The 17,788-nt window shown below is 50.1% G+C and overlaps 1 protein-coding gene across 1 annotated transcript; it reads right to left on the reverse strand.

Annotated features, from left to right (window-relative positions):
* Positions 1-2,573: 2,573 nt before the first annotated feature.
* Gucy2d (guanylate cyclase 2D, retinal) lies at positions 2,574-17,331 on the reverse strand. The gene is made up of 20 exons (XM_028780160.1): positions 17,278-17,331; positions 16,272-17,013; positions 15,882-16,186; positions 12,886-13,237; positions 12,494-12,578; positions 12,183-12,285; positions 11,735-11,836; positions 10,336-10,416; positions 8,845-9,051; positions 8,584-8,740; positions 8,186-8,335; positions 6,849-6,997; positions 5,543-5,706; positions 5,265-5,457; positions 4,693-4,867; positions 4,358-4,456; positions 4,142-4,236; positions 3,905-3,990; positions 3,589-3,699; positions 2,574-2,709 (listed from the first exon to the last, which is right to left on the reverse strand). Exons 2-19 carry the CDS (start codon positions 17,002-17,004, stop codon positions 3,606-3,608), a joined length of 3,330 nt encoding a protein of 1,109 aa, XP_028635993.1. The 5' UTR covers positions 17,005-17,013; positions 17,278-17,331; the 3' UTR covers positions 2,574-2,709; positions 3,589-3,605.
* Positions 17,332-17,788: the final 457 nt, after the last annotated feature.

A 17,788-nucleotide genomic window follows, 5' to 3' on the forward strand; every position in this document is an offset into this window, starting at 1 on the left:
ACTGGGGAGTAGTAAGGACCCTGAGAACTGGAGGGTGTCGTCCTGGATTAAAGTGACCGTGGCCAAGGGGTGACACAAGCCCCACATGGTGCTTTTGATTTTAAGAAAAGGGAGAATCTAGTACAGTTAGCCCTTTGTATTTTTCTGATGCCACATCCACAGATTCAACTGTGAGGGAAAATTCCTGAAAAGAAGCTGTGGCTTCAGAGACTGATGGATTTACTGGAATCCCAGACTGGAATTTTGTAGGTCAGAGGTTAATTACTTAACTTGGGCTGGCCTGGGCTAGTTTTAGCTTCTGGAATAGCCATTCCTTACCCCACTCTGTATCGGAACCAACACCTCATGATAATAAATGTCTCTATTAACATAGAGTTGCCATCTTGTGATAATAAATAAAAACCTCCTAGAAGCTGTTAATTTAGCAGAACACTAGCTTCCACCAATCCAAGAGCTGAGAATGTCATAAACATCATCTCTGGCCTATAGACAGGCTTCCCCTATCTCCCTGTATGCACCTCTCTGGTATATCCACCAATGTATTTAAAACTTGCCTTGATTTATGACTTTATGTAAAACCATAAAGCCCCATGTAACTGCTTCCACATTGAAATATGGAATTTGGGATAACTGAAATCTGTTTCCAGACCATGGTCACTCAAAATGGCTGCAGAAAAAGCTATCCTTTAAGATGAGTTGTGGTCTTTATGTCAACACAGCCAACCATGACTGTGTGCTGTGCAGTTAGGCCTACAGGCTGTGTCTGCCATGAACATGTACTGACAGTTTTTCCTGTCATTATTCCCTACCATATACATTATAAATAATCTAGGATTACTTAAAGCACACAGGATAAAGTGCATAGGTACAATACAGAAAGTTCCATCTTATGTAAGGGACATGAGATCCAAAAGATTTAACATCCACCAGAGTCCTTGAATTGGTACCTTATAGATACTTAGGGGTGATTACATACATTTTTATTTTTTTTAAATAGTCAAGTTTTTTAGATCTATTTTTAAATTATTTATTTTATGTGTATAGCTGTTTTGTCTGAGTGTGTCTGTGTATCACATACCCACAGAGGCCAGAAGAGAGGGTCAGATCCCCTGGAACTGGAGTTATAGACCACTGTGTACATCTTGGATATCAAACCTGGATCCTCTGGAAGATCAACAAGTGTGTTCTTAACCACTGAGCCATCTCTCTAGCCCCGGCTTCTATATTACATATATAAATATACATAGTTGTTTTGTTTAGATAGGTTCTTAATGGCAGCCCTGGCTGGCCTGGAAGTCACTGTGTATACCAGTCTGGCTTCAAACTCAGACATCCATCTGCCTCTGCCTGCTCAGTGCTGGCATTAAAGTCCTGTGAGTGCTACCACACCTGACCCTGACCCCAAGAATGCACATGTACCTGTACCTGTATCTGTCTGTCTATCTGTCTGTCGTCTGTCTATCTATGTTTAGTATACCACTTTAAGTTGATTTTCAAATTTTTAAATTATTATAGATGCATATATAGATATGCATATATATATATATATATATATATATATATATATATATATAGTGGCACTTTAGTTTGATTTTCAAATTGTTTTAGCCCAAAACAAAAACATCCCATGGGTCAAAACAAACAAGTATAATCACTAGTTTCTGCCCTGGGCATTCTCAGATTAAGGAGTTGTTGTGGTCCAGTTAATGCTATGAGGGGCCCCCTTAACATGCAGACTTGATTCCGTAGGTGTGGAGTGAGACTGACTCTAACACGATCCAATGCTGCTGGCCTGCCAGCTGCACGTCCCACAGGGAGGGCTTCATTTAATCTCTTTCAGATTCTGTCAACACCTCTCCAGTTCTGCACATCACCAGGTCCTGGACACTCACCACCTACTGGGTGTCTGGTGCTAACAGCCTCAAGACAGCCAGAGTCAAACACGCCAAAGCCCAGGCTTCGGCCCCTCAGAGTTCCACAAAGGAAACTGCAGCTGGGGATTTGCCAGTACTGGGTGTGGGCATTAGTTGCAAAGATCTCAGCAGACATTGTTTTCTTCGATGGTCTATTCATCAGCACCCAGCTAAGCCCAGGGTAAACTATTCATCTACCACTCTGGTTAGCAAAGTTTGGGTGCAGGGAGTTTCCCTCCCCCAGAGCAAGCTTTTCTCTGCACTTGGGCAAGAGCTTTGGTTCTGCCCATTGGAGAAGGAACCAGTTTCTGACCAGTGAGTAATGGAGTTGAGACTAGGACTCGGGGTGAACAGAAGCCCTGGTCTTTCCAGACTATATGATGACCCCTGCCCTGGTAAAACATGAGGCCTCTACTTCCCCTGGGGTTTCTGAACCCAGATCCTTACTTTTGGGTCTCACAGGACCTAGAGAGTGGATCACTGTCCACCTCTACAACCTCCAATGAGCTCAGGGTCCTTGGAACGGGGGTTGGGGGGCATATGCCACAGAATCCTGATCCCAAGATCAGCCATTCTAAAGCCTCACTGTCAGGGCCACAGGGTGATGGAAACCACTTAGCCCCCCTCATTCTACCACCGAGGGGAGCCTGGACAGCACTTCAGATCTTCCCAGGGTCACAGAGCTGGTTTACAGCAGACTCCCGGCCCAGAATCCTTGGAGGCAGAGTTGGATAGAAGCCTTGGGCCTTGCTCCCATGTATAGCAGCAACTTCAGGAAGGACCTTGCAGAATAATCCTGAGGGAATAAAAGCTGCCTCAGAGAGGAAGACATGAAGGCCACCTGCTCTGACAGAACCGCAGAAGCAACCTCACACTGACCTATGGTAAATGCTGTTCCCCAAGAATTCTGTCTTTTGTGCAGTACACACCTGAGAGGCCTCTCTGGGATGCTTGGCTTATGCTCAGGGGATGGGGTGAGCCAGGGCAAATTTGATTCTGGGATCACACCAGACCTGCCAAACCAGTATGCCTGATGCTGATACTTCTTCTAAGGGAAGTCTCTTTTATGGGCTGAGGAATCAGCCTCTGCCCCCTGAATCAGAGAGGAATAGGGACACTTGACTTTCATGGGACATCATTCAGGTGACTTGTACCTAGTCTTTAATCTGGTGAGGAGGTGCCTGACCCCAGCCCACCTCTATCCCCACAGAAGTGATTGGTCCCTGACTTTTGGGGTTGTGTCTCTGTCATTTCTCACCTACCTAAGACATTCTTTGATTGGATTTAATAATAAATCTGATGGCCAATTAGCTGGGCAGTAAGTGGAAGTGGGGCTTTCTGTGAGGGAGAAAGGAACTTTGAGAAAAAGGAAAGCCCTGTCACATCACCAGGAGACATGGAAGGAGACTGGCTTGATCACAGGCCTGGAACGTATAGCTAGCTATCCATGTGGCTGCATATGGCTAGGTGGTTGGGTTAACTTAGATGAGCTAGCTGAGAATCTGCCCAACTGAGGCCTAAGGCTTTGAAATATTAAAAGGTCCCTGTGTGGTTATTTGGGGGAAAGATGGTTAAGAAATAATTGCCGCTGTATTGTTAATTTCCAGCATTGATTAATATATACATAACAATAATCTTTTTAATCTACTCCTGAGGCTGAGTGAAGACACAGTACCTGTCCCCAGTAGAGCTTCACTTCCCAGTAAACTGGCCTGGCCTAGCTTTCTCCAGCTTCTTGAGTCTCTCTGGGGGAATCTCATGCAGGCTGATACCATGGTTGCTGGCCCTGCAGGGAGAGGAAACTGCAGCCTCAGGGAAGAGAAATAGGGGTGAGGGAGGTCAGGGTGTGGGTTGTTGCAGCTTAACATGAGGACCAGACTTGGTGTGGGAGGCAGGAAGAAAAGGCGAAGGCACAAAGGGCCCATTGGCTGGCGCCACGGAGGCGCCGGGTTCCAGCTTTCACAGCAGGTTCAAGCCAATCACTCACTCACCCGGGTTGCAGATCAGGTGGTTTGGGAATGGGCTTGTTGAAGCCGACTCTGCCCACAAGCCAGTACGTGTCCTCAACACCCTTGCCCTGGAGAAACACAAAAGAGGGGAGACTTAAGCAGACTAGGGTGAGAGACGGAGAAGCTTTAGGTCTAGGTGAAACTGGGAGACTCTACATCTGCAGAGACCCCCCTCCCCCCAACGCACACACAAAGTAGCAGATTATGGTCCAGACTCACCTTCAGCTCTGTGCGGCCTCGACACTCCAACTGGAAGCCCTGATCCAGAGCGCGAAGAATCTGAACAGTGCTCATGTTTACATGGATGCGGTAAGCTGAGGTAGTGAGGGGACACTATAATCTCAGGAGTCACCTCTCATGTCCCCATCCTGGGCTATCTTGATACCCTCTCGCCTGCCTCTCCCCACTTCTCCCAGCTCTCTTTGTTACACTCACGCAGTCCAGTGGACTCCATTCGTGAGGCAGTGTTGACCGTGTCCCCAAACAGGCAGTACCGAGGCATGGTGAGGCCCACCACACCGGCCACGCACGGGCCTGGGGAGATATGCTGGGTCAGAAGACAGGCGGGTTGAAGCTGGGGGTACTCAGCAGCTAAGCTGCACGAAGGACCTAGAAAGACCTCGCTCCCATCCTCTCCACCAGTTCCCCCAATAACACTGTTAAGTGTATTTTTTTTTAAGTCAACTCCTCCGCACCCCCCACCCCAGCCAAGACTTTGTCTCCTGTAGCTGAAATCTGGAGCCCGGAAGTGGGGTGGGCTGAGTAGTTACCTGAGTGCAGACCAATGCGGATGCGCACTGGTACCTCTGGCATATGGCGCATGCGGAAGGAGCCGACTGCACTGAGGATGTCCAGTGACATGTTGGCAATTTCTGCAGCATGCCGCTGCCCGTTCCTCTGTGGCAGCCCGGAGGCCACCATATATGCATCTCCAATTGTTTCCACCTGGGGGAAGGGGTTGTGTCTGTTCAGTTCTGAGCACCCCTCCCCCAATACTCAGATCAATGACACTTGTCAGGAGGTCTTAAGGGGCTAGGATAGATATTCCAGGAGGCTGGGAGTTGGAAGTTGCATTCAGGCCTGAAGGAAGAGATTAGGGACAGGAGGGCTGAGGAAAACTAGGCTGGTGTCCTAGGCAGGAGGGACTGTTTCATTTAAACTGAAAGACAGAGCCAGGAGTGCTGGCACATGCCTAAAACCCCAGGGCTCGGGAAGCAGAGGCAGAAGGATTGCTACAAGTCTAAGGCTAACCTGGTCTACTCAGCAAGTTTCAAGCCACCCAGGTATACATAGAAAACAAGAAAACTGAAAGGCAGGAGGTTTTATCTCCTGTTCGCTCCACCTTATAGACATCATGGGAGCCGATGATGGCATCGAAGAGTGTATAGAGGTCGTTAAGCAGGTCTACCACCTCAATGGGCTCACTCATGGCTGAAATGGTGGTGAAGCCCACGATGTCACTGAAATAGAGTGTCACCTCTTCAAAGTACTCAGGCTCCACAGGTGTCCCCATCTTCAGAGCCTCAGCCACAGATCTAGGAATGGCGAACAGTGGGGTCATCTGGAGGCTGCCCCAGTCTGGCCACCCTCTCCCCATGCCCCTCACTCTTAGACACGCACGGAGGCAGCATCTGCGTGAGCAGCCTGTCTGTCTTCTGCTTCTCCTGCTCCAGCTCCTCTGTGCGCTCTCGGATCAGATCCTCCAGGTTACTAGAGTACTGCTCCAGCATCCGAAGCATGGAGTCAATGATGTTCATCTTCCGGCCCTTGTTGATGCTCTTGAACTAGGAGAGGAGAAAGTGTAGGCTCAGTGTTATTGTGCATCATGCAGAGATGTTCCTTGTATTATTCAAATGCTGATTTCTGTGCCCTCATAGCTGGTTACAATCCTTGTTCTGAGAATCTCCTGTCTCAATGCTGTGTAAACATTGCTCTCCAATTATCTCCTAATTGGTCAATAAAGAGACTGATCAGTCAGTGACTGAGCAGAAGACAGAATAGGGCTGGACTTCCTCCTAGACTGGGTGGGAGGTGGGGGGTTGGGGGGTGGAGAGGTTGTGGTGGGGAGTGGTTGGGGGTGGTGGGGTGGAAGGATGGGGGGTTGAGGATATGGTGAGGTGTCGGGGAGAGAGGAGGTGGTTATTCCAGATGAAGAAAGGGTCCAGGAGCCACCATGAAAACACACCTGGAGCAGAGGGAGCCAGATTCAGTACTAAAATGCAAATATCTCAGGAATTTTGGCTGGGAGATAGCCAGATTAGAGGATTAAAGTGGTTAATATCGATCAGTTGTTGTGCCATAAAGCTGTTAAATAAATCTAATAGTACTGTCTCAATTATTTGGGAGCTAGCTGGGTTATGAGAAAAACTGCAACACTTTTTTAAATGACACTAACAAGAAAGCTAGAGGAAAAAGAAAAAAGAAAAAAGACTGCCTAAGACTTTGGCTTCCATGGCCCTCCTGTGCCCTCTCATGGAACTAAATATCTGAGTGCCATCTACTCATGAAGCAGCCCCAAACTCTCGGCCACTGTGTCCTCAGACATTATTAGGAGGTGTGTGGAGAACAAGAGTTCCCAGAGTTAGGGCTGACAGAACAAGAGCTCTGAGTTAGGGCTGACAATGACTAACTCAGCCAAGAGTCTTTCGGCTGCACAAACCAAGGACACAGCTAGTTCTCATTCAGTGTTACTTGCTTTGAATTAAATATTTCTCCCACCCAGAGTCCCTCCCATTCCAAGGGCTTCCACAAGTCCTCACTTGCATTCTAAACCTTCCCTGCCAAATTCTCAGTCCATTCACTAATCCTTAGGAGAGAGACAAGAAGGTCCAGCAGCCTGACAGCCTGCTTGTATGAAAGCAGGATGCTGGACAAGAATCCAGAGTCCCAGGGCCAGCCTAGTCCTTGCCCGATCCCAGCCCCTAACCAGGTCAAAGGTGAGGTCCATGGAGGGTCGAAGTTCTGGATGCTCTGCCCAGCACTGTGTCATCAGCTGGATGCACTCCATGGGTGCCTGGTCCATTGACACCAAGGGCCGACACAGTGGAGGAGGGCTCCGCACCCTCTGTATTACTTCTAGAGGCAAGAGGAGACTGTGAGAAGTGGGCATCCCCAAACAAAACCACCTCTGACCCTACTCTAAATGGGGCATTGAAAAGGGGTCTAATGATTCCAAGCGGGTCTCTAACTTGCTATGTGGCTGAGGATGACCCTGAAGGATGACCCTGGACTTCTGAATCTTCTGCTTCCACTTCCCACACAAGTACTGGGACCACAGTGTTATAGCACCATGCCCAGATTATGGGGTGCTGGGAATTGAACTCAGGGCTTTGTGCACACTAAGCAAGTATGCTATCAGCTGAGCTGCTTCCCAGCCAGAGAGGATCCCTTTTTGTTTGTTTGTTGTTTGTTTTTAATTAACACTTCTAAGCCTTAGGAGATGGCTCAGTCAGTAAGCCTGCCACGTAAACCAGAGGGTTGGATCTTCAGCAGGCACATTTTTTAAAAACCAGACATAGTGGTATACTCCTGTAAGCACTGGGAAGGCAGACACGGGAGGCTCCCTAGAGCTCAATGGCCAACCAATATAGCTAACTGGTGAGTTCTGGCTTCAGTGGAAGACTCTGTCTCAAAAAATAGAGAAGAGTATGGTTGAGGAAGACACCTGCCATTGGCCTTTGACCTCTATTTGCAAACACACATAAGCACACACAGCTGTCTGCACACATGGACACATACATACACTGCACACAAACTAAGTAAGTAGATAAATACATAAGAAATGCTTTAGTTTGTGGGAGAGTACAACATGGATGGGCGTCTCTAGGAGTCACCAGAGGGCCGTGAACTCTGAGTGTCAGCGAGAGGTGACACAAACTTATGTTTATTGAACATAAGGAAAAACAGGATTGAATGAGATGCCTGTAGACCACGAGCGATTTGGACTTTAATCCATTGGGACTGTCCTCTGCACCCCTGCTTGTCCACTTCTGTCTTCCTAGGATCTCTGAGAGTCAGAGAGGAACCTGTCTGTGTGGTGGAAGAGCGGGGTGGGTCCAGGGACAGCACAGAAGCCTTTAAGATCTGCGCCCTGAAATACCCACCTCATACTTGGCTTTTCCCACTGCTCTCTTCAGACCCCAGCTTTAAGAAAGCCACAAGATTAATAATCATCACTGGGCTTCCCCTCCTTAAAGAGCCACGTTGGGTCTGGCCTGGCTGTTTTAAACCACAGGATGCCTATCTGGTCCCAAACCACCTTACCCTCGGACGTTAGCTCCAGCATGGCATAAGGGGTGCTGCGGCACACAACCTCCTGCATGATGATGCCCAGGCTAAAGACATCGCCCGCTAGAGTTCCCCGTCGCTCCAGGGCTGGGTCCCGAAGCAGCTCTGGGGCGGTCCATAGCTGATCTAAGAACAGGGAAGAGGATAGGAACGAGAGAGGCTATGATGGCCCGACAAGCTAGACCCTCACCCTCATTGATACTAATTAACCCCACAACCCTCAAATATCTCAGTGCAGAGACTATTTCAAAGAATCAGAGAAAACCCCGCCAGGAAGGCGGTGCCTAGGGAAGACTCCGCCTCCAGAACGCCAACCTTCAGTTATGCAGGTGCTAGGATGCTCCAGTGCCTGGGCTGCAGCTGGGGACTCTTACCCTCTGCATTGGGGGGTTCAGGTAACACTCTTTGTGCTTCCAGAAGTCGCCCATGGCCGTGATCTGTCACCTTGAGCACGAACCTCCCGTCCACCACACAATTCCGTGACTTGAGCCTCCCGTGGGCCACACCACGATGGTGCAGATATCTCATTCCCTTGGAAAGAGTGAAAGAAGGGGCAACCTCAGTTCTCCTGCCTTCTCCCTTGCCAACACGTCTCTATCACACACACACACACACACACACACACTCACACACACCTTGATGAGGTCCAACAGGAGAGAAGACTTGAACATCCAGTCCAGCTTTATGTCCCTCTGGGCCAGGAGGTCATGGAGGGAGCCCCGAGCACAGTGCTCTGAGACCACAGCCAAGATGCCCTTCCCAGGGGTGGTAGGGCTGTCTGCTGTACCAGCCAGGAAGAGTCCCATGTAGAGAGCCACATTCTCATGCCGGAGCTCCCGGAGCTGAAAGGCAGAAACCCACAGGCATTTTCTGCCCTGGGATCAATTCCTTGAGCACCAATTATCACCTCCGCTGCCCCATTTAGTGTCTGTCTGGAGCATCCAAAGTAGGACTATGGGATTGAAAGTGGTAAGTGAAGGGGAAGAGGAGCCTTTTCTTCTTTCTATAGTTTTGTCTTTGGACAACACAATGTGGTAAAAGGGCCTTAAGGACGGGGAGAGATGGCTCAGCTGTTAAGAGCACTGACTGCTCTTCCAGAGGCCCTGAGTTCAATTCCTAGCAACCACATGGTGGCTCACAACCATCTGAAATGGGATCCAATGTCTATGAAAGACTAAGCTTAAAGTTATGAATGAAAAGACAACCACGGCAGTCTTTGATGAAGGGCCAGACAGACCAGTGGTTGTCTTTCTAGCTTTCCCTGGGGCTCAGTGAAGGGGCTGTGCTTCACTTTAAACACCTGGTGCCAAATGGTGAATTTCTCAGTTCCCAAGCCTAGTCACCTGAATTTGTTCCCTAGAACCCACATTAGTGGAAGGTGAGGACTGACCCCTGCAAGTCGCCCTCTGACCTCCACATGGATGCCAGGCACATACATGTCACTTACATACAAATATGCAGATATGCATGCACATGTAGTTAAATAAACAAAAACTTAAAGAGAGAAAGTGAAACGAGTTTCCCCTTCTCTTCGGACACTTGTGTGGAATGGCCCCAGCTGTACTGACACAGTGAATTTGTCGACACCGGAAGTTGGCGGGGAAGCAGGAGACTAGCTTATTCTGGTGCTTTCAACTTTAATGTCCCTCTTCTAGTGATCACAGGTGTGAGTGAGTTAAGTAGGCTCTGGGGAACAGATTCAGGTGACTAGACTTGTCAGTGGGCACCTTTGTCCACTGAGCCGTCACGATGGGTCCTCATTTTTACTTTTTTTTTTTTAATCATTTCACTTGATACAAATCTACTGGCCTCCAATCTTCCAAACACCATGCTGGGTGCTAGGAATATGACAGCAACTTCCCTCAACTTTCAGTCCATGGTGGAGGCAGATAAGACATAAGCCAGACCACAGATGAGCATACAACTTACATGATAAGTCAACACGTCACTTATCACATATAAGTGTGATTAAGAATGTCAAAGCAAAAAGCTAATATCACAAGACAGGATGATGATTAGTCAGTCCTCTCTCGAGTAGAAGGAAACCCTGGGGACTACCTCTGTTACCTGCTGCAAAAAAAGAAGCCAAGAATGGTCAAATTAATAGCTATGGGTCCAACTCTCACCTTGGAGAAGGCTGTCTTGGTTGCTGGCCTGATAGCCACATGACTTTCCCCTGGAAATTTCTTCAGCCAAACCCAGTCCCCCTGCAAAGAAGGTTAAGGAATTCAGTCCTTGAAGCCCCAAGATACAAGCTGCTCTTGGACTCTCACACTTCCACTGCCCTAGCGACCCAGAATCCGTCTGTCATGAGACAGAATGTCAGATGCAAGCATCTCAATGTATGCCTATACATTTCACAGGTATCTGGGTCAGAGCCCAGGCGAAGAAGATGCAAACCCATGCATGGTGGTCCTCACATCCCCAGATATACCCATCAACAGTCATGCAAATGAACTGTTGCATACACAGCCCTCATCACTCCCCTTGTCATGAGAGAGCCCTGTACTAAGGAGTCATTGGGGATCACGGTGAACTAGCTATGCAGGGAGGCATCACCCTCCTGGGTCCTAGCCTTATTGTCCCCAGAAGCTGCAAGGTCAGCTCACGCCACGCCAAGGTGTAGCCACTTGGTTCAATGATCTGCTGCCATAATGTGGATGAACAAGGAGCCTTTCGTTCTTAATTTGCCCTGGGCCTTGCAAATCAGGTTAGTGGTCCTGCCTGTTTGTTGCTAAGAGATGTGAACTAGAGGAGGGCCATGGAGATTTGGTACTGACTCTTAGTAAGCGTTTGGAAGTAAATGTGGAGATTTTTTTTTTTAGTGGTCATTAAAAACCAGGAGTTGCATTTAATGGACAAGGCCAGAGAGAAGAAAGACTTAGCACAGGCGGAGTGTGTGGTCCCATGCAACAAAGAACAGCACTTAAAATAACAGAGAACCAGCTCTGATGGCCTCAGGTGTCATGGTCAGAACTTCTGCATTTTCTCCAAGACCTTGAGCTTGGGTGCTCTTCCCACCCCTTGACTAAGAGTTCTCCAAACCTCGAATTCTCAGTCCCTTCACCCAGTCTGCCATGCTCGCATGTCCTGACCTAGTTTTTAGTGTCTTTCTCTATATTCCTTTTCCCATGTAGGGCTTGTGTTCATGGGTCTGGTCAGAACTGGATGACAATGTTGAGGAGGTCAGGTCAAGGACTCCCAGGAGAGAAGGGATTGGACTCACTGGCTATACCAGACTGCATGCTGATCCCAGCATGCTCCACAACACCTCCAGCCTCCAGCTTTGGGTTTGGGAAGCCTTCACCTGGATCTTGTGGCAGAAAGGTTTTCCAGATTAGAAAATCAGGTTAGGATTGCTAAATTCATGACTTTCCCCCAGATCCTGCCTGGAGCCTGTGGGATTTGCCTTGACTATGTGTATCTCTCCCTCCTGAGTGTTTTTCCTCTGGGCTCTGGTCTGAGCATCCTTCCTTTTCTTCCCCTCCTAGAGTATAGGTCAGCCTAAGTGGGGATTAGGCTTACCTCATAGAGGCCAATGTTGGTGCTCTCTTGGGGCTGGCTGGGCATACTTCGAATGTCTGTTGCACTCCGGGTAGCCAGACTGGATCTACTTCCCTGGACCACCTGAGGACAGAGGCCAATGCAAAGTATCAGAATATATTCTGCAGCTGAGGCTGAGTTCTGTGGGTGAAAGAGAAGAGGAAAAGGAATCTGCAGTGCATGTGGAAATGGCGCAATACGGTACAGTTTACAGAACAAACATTCACTTTCTAGTTGGACTTTCACACCATCACCCCTACTGCATAGCCAAGGTCCCTGATTCCCAAAGACAAAGCTGGGAAAGAAGCTAAGCTTCTCACATGGGAGCTAGGTGGGTGGGGGGGGGGGGGGGGGGGGAAGAGCTGGCTCAAGGAAGAAAACAAATATAACGGGGAAAGGTAGGTGGCTCCTGTCTCCCCGTTTTCCTGACCTTTCGAGAGCAGCCCCCCTGTGGATGGAGGAAAGTAACATCTTCCAGCGTCAGGATGATCTTATTGGGGCCGGAGACCATTTGCATGTGTAGCAGCCTATGCCTGGTAGGGGGAGATGGTCAATCCAGAAATTCCACAAGAGGCCAGCAGGGGAGAGAGCAGAGGGATGACATTAGCTCAGGGAAGTTTACTGGACTATAGCTATCACCCAAACATGCCTGAGGACTCTGTCAGCCCCTCTCCGAGACGACTCTCCCTCACGTGGACCTCACCGACTATCTTTGTGGTGCAGTTTCCTTCCCTTACTCACCTCAAGTAATGAGCCAGGAAAGCTCCAGTCAGTCCCACCCCTATCACCAGGAGGAAGCCAACAAAGACCAGGCCTGGCTCCACCCCTGAAGGAACAAAGAGAGGGACACTCTTGGTCCTGTCTTGGCTAGGACCCCCTGAGGGAAGGAGGTGTTCAAATAGTCGTGCCAAATTTAAAGAAATGGGTTCGGAAGCTGGGTGAAAGTTTACAGATTCCTCAAAGGGGAAGTCTGGAGATGCTACAGGGTCCTCAAGGGCCTTGGGAATCTTCGAGAGGGGTCCGGAGCAAGCCATGCTGAAGGAAGACCTGGAGGAATAACAGGAGTTCCCTCCCTCTCTCGTACAACTTTGTGGATGACAGTCCTAGTGGGAGTCTGCGGGTGCTCTCCTCACCTCCGTTGCAGATCACATCTGGATCGAACCAGCAGGAAGGATCTGGTCCTGGAGCAGGTCCACCTCTAGGGAAGTGCACGGGGGTCCCAGCGGACCGCAGGGAGCCTAAGATAGGATCCAGCAGGTGTGTTGCGAACAACCGTTCTCCTGACGCATCTGTATCCAGCAGCACAAAGGAGGGCTCCTCCGTTCTTCCCAGGACCCCGCAAAAGCCAGAGACTTGTGCTTCCCGTACTTGGCGGGCCACAGATGCCCCTGACACCCAGCGGCCACCCACTGCTGCTCTTGCTCTCGCCACGCCCCCAGCCAACAGGAAGACAGCATCATAGATGGTGCCAAACAGCGGAGAGACCTGCAGGAGAGTAGGGACTCAGGGCCAGGACTTAGAGCCCATAAACGGGTGAGAATTCACTGGCCTGCCTGTTCCTTCATTGCACCAGGCTAGCCCTAAGAGTTCCTATCTGTAGATGAAGGCTCCTGTCCACCCCGTCGACTGCTGCTCATACCTCCTTTCAGGAGTTAGGTTCTTCTCTGACTCTGACTCACCACTGCTCAGACTCTTTCATCCAGTTTTTGTTGTTATTGTTCTGTTTTGTTTTTTACTAGCTTATGTTTTTAATCTCATCAGCTACCAATCATCTAAAGTCTTTCCCCACCAGCCTTTGGTCATCTTTTTGTTGTTTAATTTGAGTCATGTTCATCCAAAATTGCTCAGGTTGACCTCAGACTCACTCTGTAGCCTAGGCAAATGTTGGCCTGCCTTCCTTCTTTTTCACCCTCTCTTTCTGTCTCTTACACACACACACACACACACACACACACACACACACCTTTCTTTGGGTCATATAGCCCAGACAGGCTTGGAAAGTATGATCTTGAACTTCTGATCCTTCTGTTTCCAGGTAGAAACTCTGAAGACAGAGGCCCATAACCATCCAGATGTTGAATTTTTAAATAGCTGGGATTACTGGCTCATGACATTATCAGATCTAACGACCATCAGTGTTTCTGCCATTCCCATTCCAAACAGGCTCTACTATTAGTACTTCTCCTCTCTTCTATCCCCAGTCCCCATTCTCGGAGTGACAGACACCAGAGAACATCAATGACACGGTGGTGTATGAGACAGCCCGTTACTGTGAACAAACTGTAGTGTAGGGGGAAAGGGGCAAGAATGGCAAAGGGGTGTGATAAGTGAAGGCAGAGGGGATTGGGGGAGCTTTAGAAATGAGAAGAAGAGGTAGAAGGTTCCAGAAGGCGTGATTGCCACCCAGGTACTAATCAGAATTAGCTAGGGGAGCATGAGGTAAGAGAGAGAAAACAGAGGACACACTTAAGCCTTAGTCTGGCTGAATTTCATGGAAGACATAAGAGAAAGGAAGACTCAAGTCCTACTAGACCATGTGGAGAGACCTCCATCTATACAAAGTAATGAAGGTCTCCAACTCAGGATGCAGGATGCCATCCAGAAGCTCCCAAGAGGCCTTGAACCAGGTGTGCAAACTGTAGAGCACACCCCATTTCTGAAGCCTGATGTAGTTATTGATGGAGAGGGTCTGGGTTGGGTGAGCATCAAGAGATTCTGGACTTGGGTCCAGAAGTGTTGTAGCCTGAGTCAGGGCAGCGTCGGTGAAGAAGGAGAGTATGAGTGGATTTGAACGACCTTCAGGAAGGCAAAGTAATCGGGCTTCACGCCTGGGTTTGTGAGGGACAAGGACGGGAATTGGGTCTCCAGCGTGATCAGCTGGCTGTGCCTCTCATGACAGCTAATGAAAGCACCTTTGCTCTTTCCCCCTTTTCTCCCTGACAGATCCCCCGTCCCATCTCACCCTTACTTTATTGATTATTCCCAAGCTTTCTTCTCCTCTACCCCAAATATCTTCTGGGAGAAGGCTAGAGGCGTTGGTGGGGAACAGTCCATTATGCCGCTCCTCCCCATATCCCATCTCCTTTCAGTGGTAGTCCCTTTTGACTATGGGTGTGGCTACTTATCTATTTTGGGAAATTGAACCTAAGGCCTTGCCCAAGCCTGGCCAAGTACCCTACCAATGTGTTATATACAACCATCTCTTGATTTTTTGAGACAAGCCCTGTTGACCAGAGTTTACTCTGTAGCTCAGGAAGGACTTGAGCTTTCTATCCTCCTGCCTCAGCCTTTTGTATATAGGAGATTACAAACCCATATCACTAGGCCTGGTGCGGGTATGACTCTCTTACTTGCTAATTTTCTTCCTACTGATACCTAGCTTCCCTCTACCTCAGTAGCTTCTAGACTCCCTTTGTGACTGGAATGGGATTGGATAGTCTGAATTTGGATCCTAGAGACTCAAGAAATTCTGATTACTACTTGGATATTGGAAATTATCTTTGGAGTCCCCATCTCCACAGGGATCTTTCTTTCACATCGAGGCCCTCACAAAGTTAAGAACACCATTGTGACTGGAGAACAAAGTCAAAGCTCCTAGGTAATGTCTCTGAGCTAGGTATAGAGGTTGAAACTGTGTCTCTTTCCCAGAACACCAGCTGCTTGTTACGGATGGTATGCTCTTGAGGTGCTGAGATAAGTCTGCTTTGAAACACACTAAAAATGACGTGGCAATTTAGGAACTGGATTTGAGAGGTTTCATTGCCTTTGGGGCCGGGGGGTGGGGGGTGGGGAGCGTAAACGTAATAATGAGGTTGCCATAAGCCAAACCAGAGCTTCTACAGCACCCAGGAAACTCCAGATCAGCTGCTGCTACAGTTCACTCCCCACCGGTTTTCCCTCTCCTTTCCCATGGCTCCACCTTCTCCATTCCCATTGGCTCCACCCTCTTCCCCATGGCCCCACCCTCTCCTTTCCCATGGCTCTACCTTCTCCTTTCCCATGGCTCCACCCTCTCCTTGCCCAATGGCTCTACCTTCCTCTTGCCACTGGTTGCATCCTTTTCTCCTTGTCTGTTCTCTGCTCATTTCCCAGGCTCTCCTCCCTCTTCTCTTTTCCCTAGTCTATCTACCTGCTTCAGGTCGAGGTCAAGGGGTAGCTCCTGGTGTTCTTGGGCCCTGCGCAGGCTGTCCTGCACGCTGCCTCCAGGAGGACAGCGGCGTGTGAGTGTGAGCACCGCATCGTGAGCCCTGCGGAGCTGGGAGCTGTTGACGAATGCAACCAGAGCCTCCGGGCCTGGAGACAAAGCGTAGTGAAGCGTGTCGAAAGGCAGAAAAACCAGGGAGCCGTCAGTCAGACCCAGCTCTTCTGCAGCTTCCAATAGATAGCGCTGCTCCTCGCCGCCCAGCAGCACCGAGTGCATCACCATGATCACTACTGTGGACACAGAGGCTGGCTCGCTGCGCTGCCCGCTGCCCGCAGGACCCGCCCATCTTCCCTGCACTCTACTGGGGAACTTTACCTCTAACTCTAGGCCCGTCTCGGATCCTCCTGAGGGCCTCCCGGGCTCCAGACAGGTCTGAAGGCTCCATGGAGGTCACTAGGGCAACTGGCAAGCCCCGGGCCCTGAGTGCTGTGGACAGAGCGCGTCCGGCCTCCACCCACAGGTCCTGGGGTGCGGTGATCAGGGCCACGCGCGCCCAGCGGAATGCTCTAAGGAGGACGTAGAGAGCATCTGCAGCCGGGGTCACCGCCGGGGCTGTAGTACCTGCCGCCCTTGTGCCAGGGCAGCCCCAGGGCACCAGCGCTACTCCAGCTTCTTGGGCTAATAGCTCGGCTGGCCGGCAGGCTGCTGAGTTCACCGGACCCACCAAGCCAGAGACTCGAGACAGCGCGGAGGACACAGCCCCCAGTGATCCTGGGGTCAGGCAGGGCTCTGGGAGCAGCGCAACCTCGAACCGGGGGCCGCCGACTAAGGCAAGGTCATGATTCAGGCGGTCGGCGGCCAGACGCGCAGCCAAATCTGGTCGGGCCCGTGCAAAGATGGGGTCGCAAGCCCAGGGGCCCAGCACCCCCACTTTGAACACAGCGGAGAAGGCAGAAGGAGATGGGAGCAGCAGCAGCAGGAGCAGGAGTCCGGGCAGCCCAGGCCCTGACCAGCACAGGACCCGCGAGAGGCTGGACGGGGACTGCCATGCAGCGACACAGAACCCGGCGCCGGGAAGCCCTCCGGCTGGCAGGAGCCACGCGCTCATCGCCCTCTTCTGTGAACACAGACGAACAAAATGAGAGTTGAGACCTTCAGTTCTCACTCCCGTAGGGTTTTCCGCCCAACCTCTAGGGTGTCTTGGCTTCCAGGACCCTAGATGGCAGCCCAGCGCATCGCCCCAAGGTCTCTTTGGCCTAGCCTGCTTGTCCTCAGACTGCTTATCCTCCCTTCTTCTTCAGCAGTCTTGAGAGTTCAGTGGGGAACACTCCCATGCCTTCACGCAGGACCGAAGTTCCTGTGTGGGTCATTCACTACTTACCGGAAAGTCCGGGGCTAGGACTTGGCTAAGGGGTCACAGGGTCGATGCCCCTTCTGTCTCCCCTGGCAGCCCAGCCCAGGGCGGGGGTGTGGGAACAGCCCGATGCAGCCCTTAATCTCTCCAAGCCGATTAGAATGTTTTAATCAAGCAGAAAGGGGCGGGCTGATGGAGGATGAGAGTCTGTACTGCTCCTCTCTAGAGTGGGGTCTGCGCTGCTTCGAGACAGTCACAGTTGCTTTAATCTTACAGGGAGAGAAAGTAATAGAATCTGGCCTGTACCTCACGCCGCGCACGAATTCAAAATCAGACTTACACGTGAAAATAAAATGTTTATCTTTTTCAGCTGTCTCTGCAAAATGTGAATCAGATAAGAATCATCTGTGGGAAGGTGGAGAGATGGCTCAGTGGTTAAAAACACTTGCTGCTTTTTTTGGAGGACCCAGGTTCAATTCCCAGCACCCACATGATGGCTCATAACGCTCTCTAAATCCAATTCCAGGGAATCCAGTGC

The sequence above is a fragment of the Grammomys surdaster genome, unplaced genomic scaffold (genome assembly GCF_004785775.1).
Source record: "Grammomys surdaster isolate TR1022 unplaced genomic scaffold, NIH_TR_1.0 364, whole genome shotgun sequence".
NCBI lineage: Eukaryota > Metazoa > Chordata > Mammalia > Rodentia > Muridae > Grammomys > Grammomys surdaster.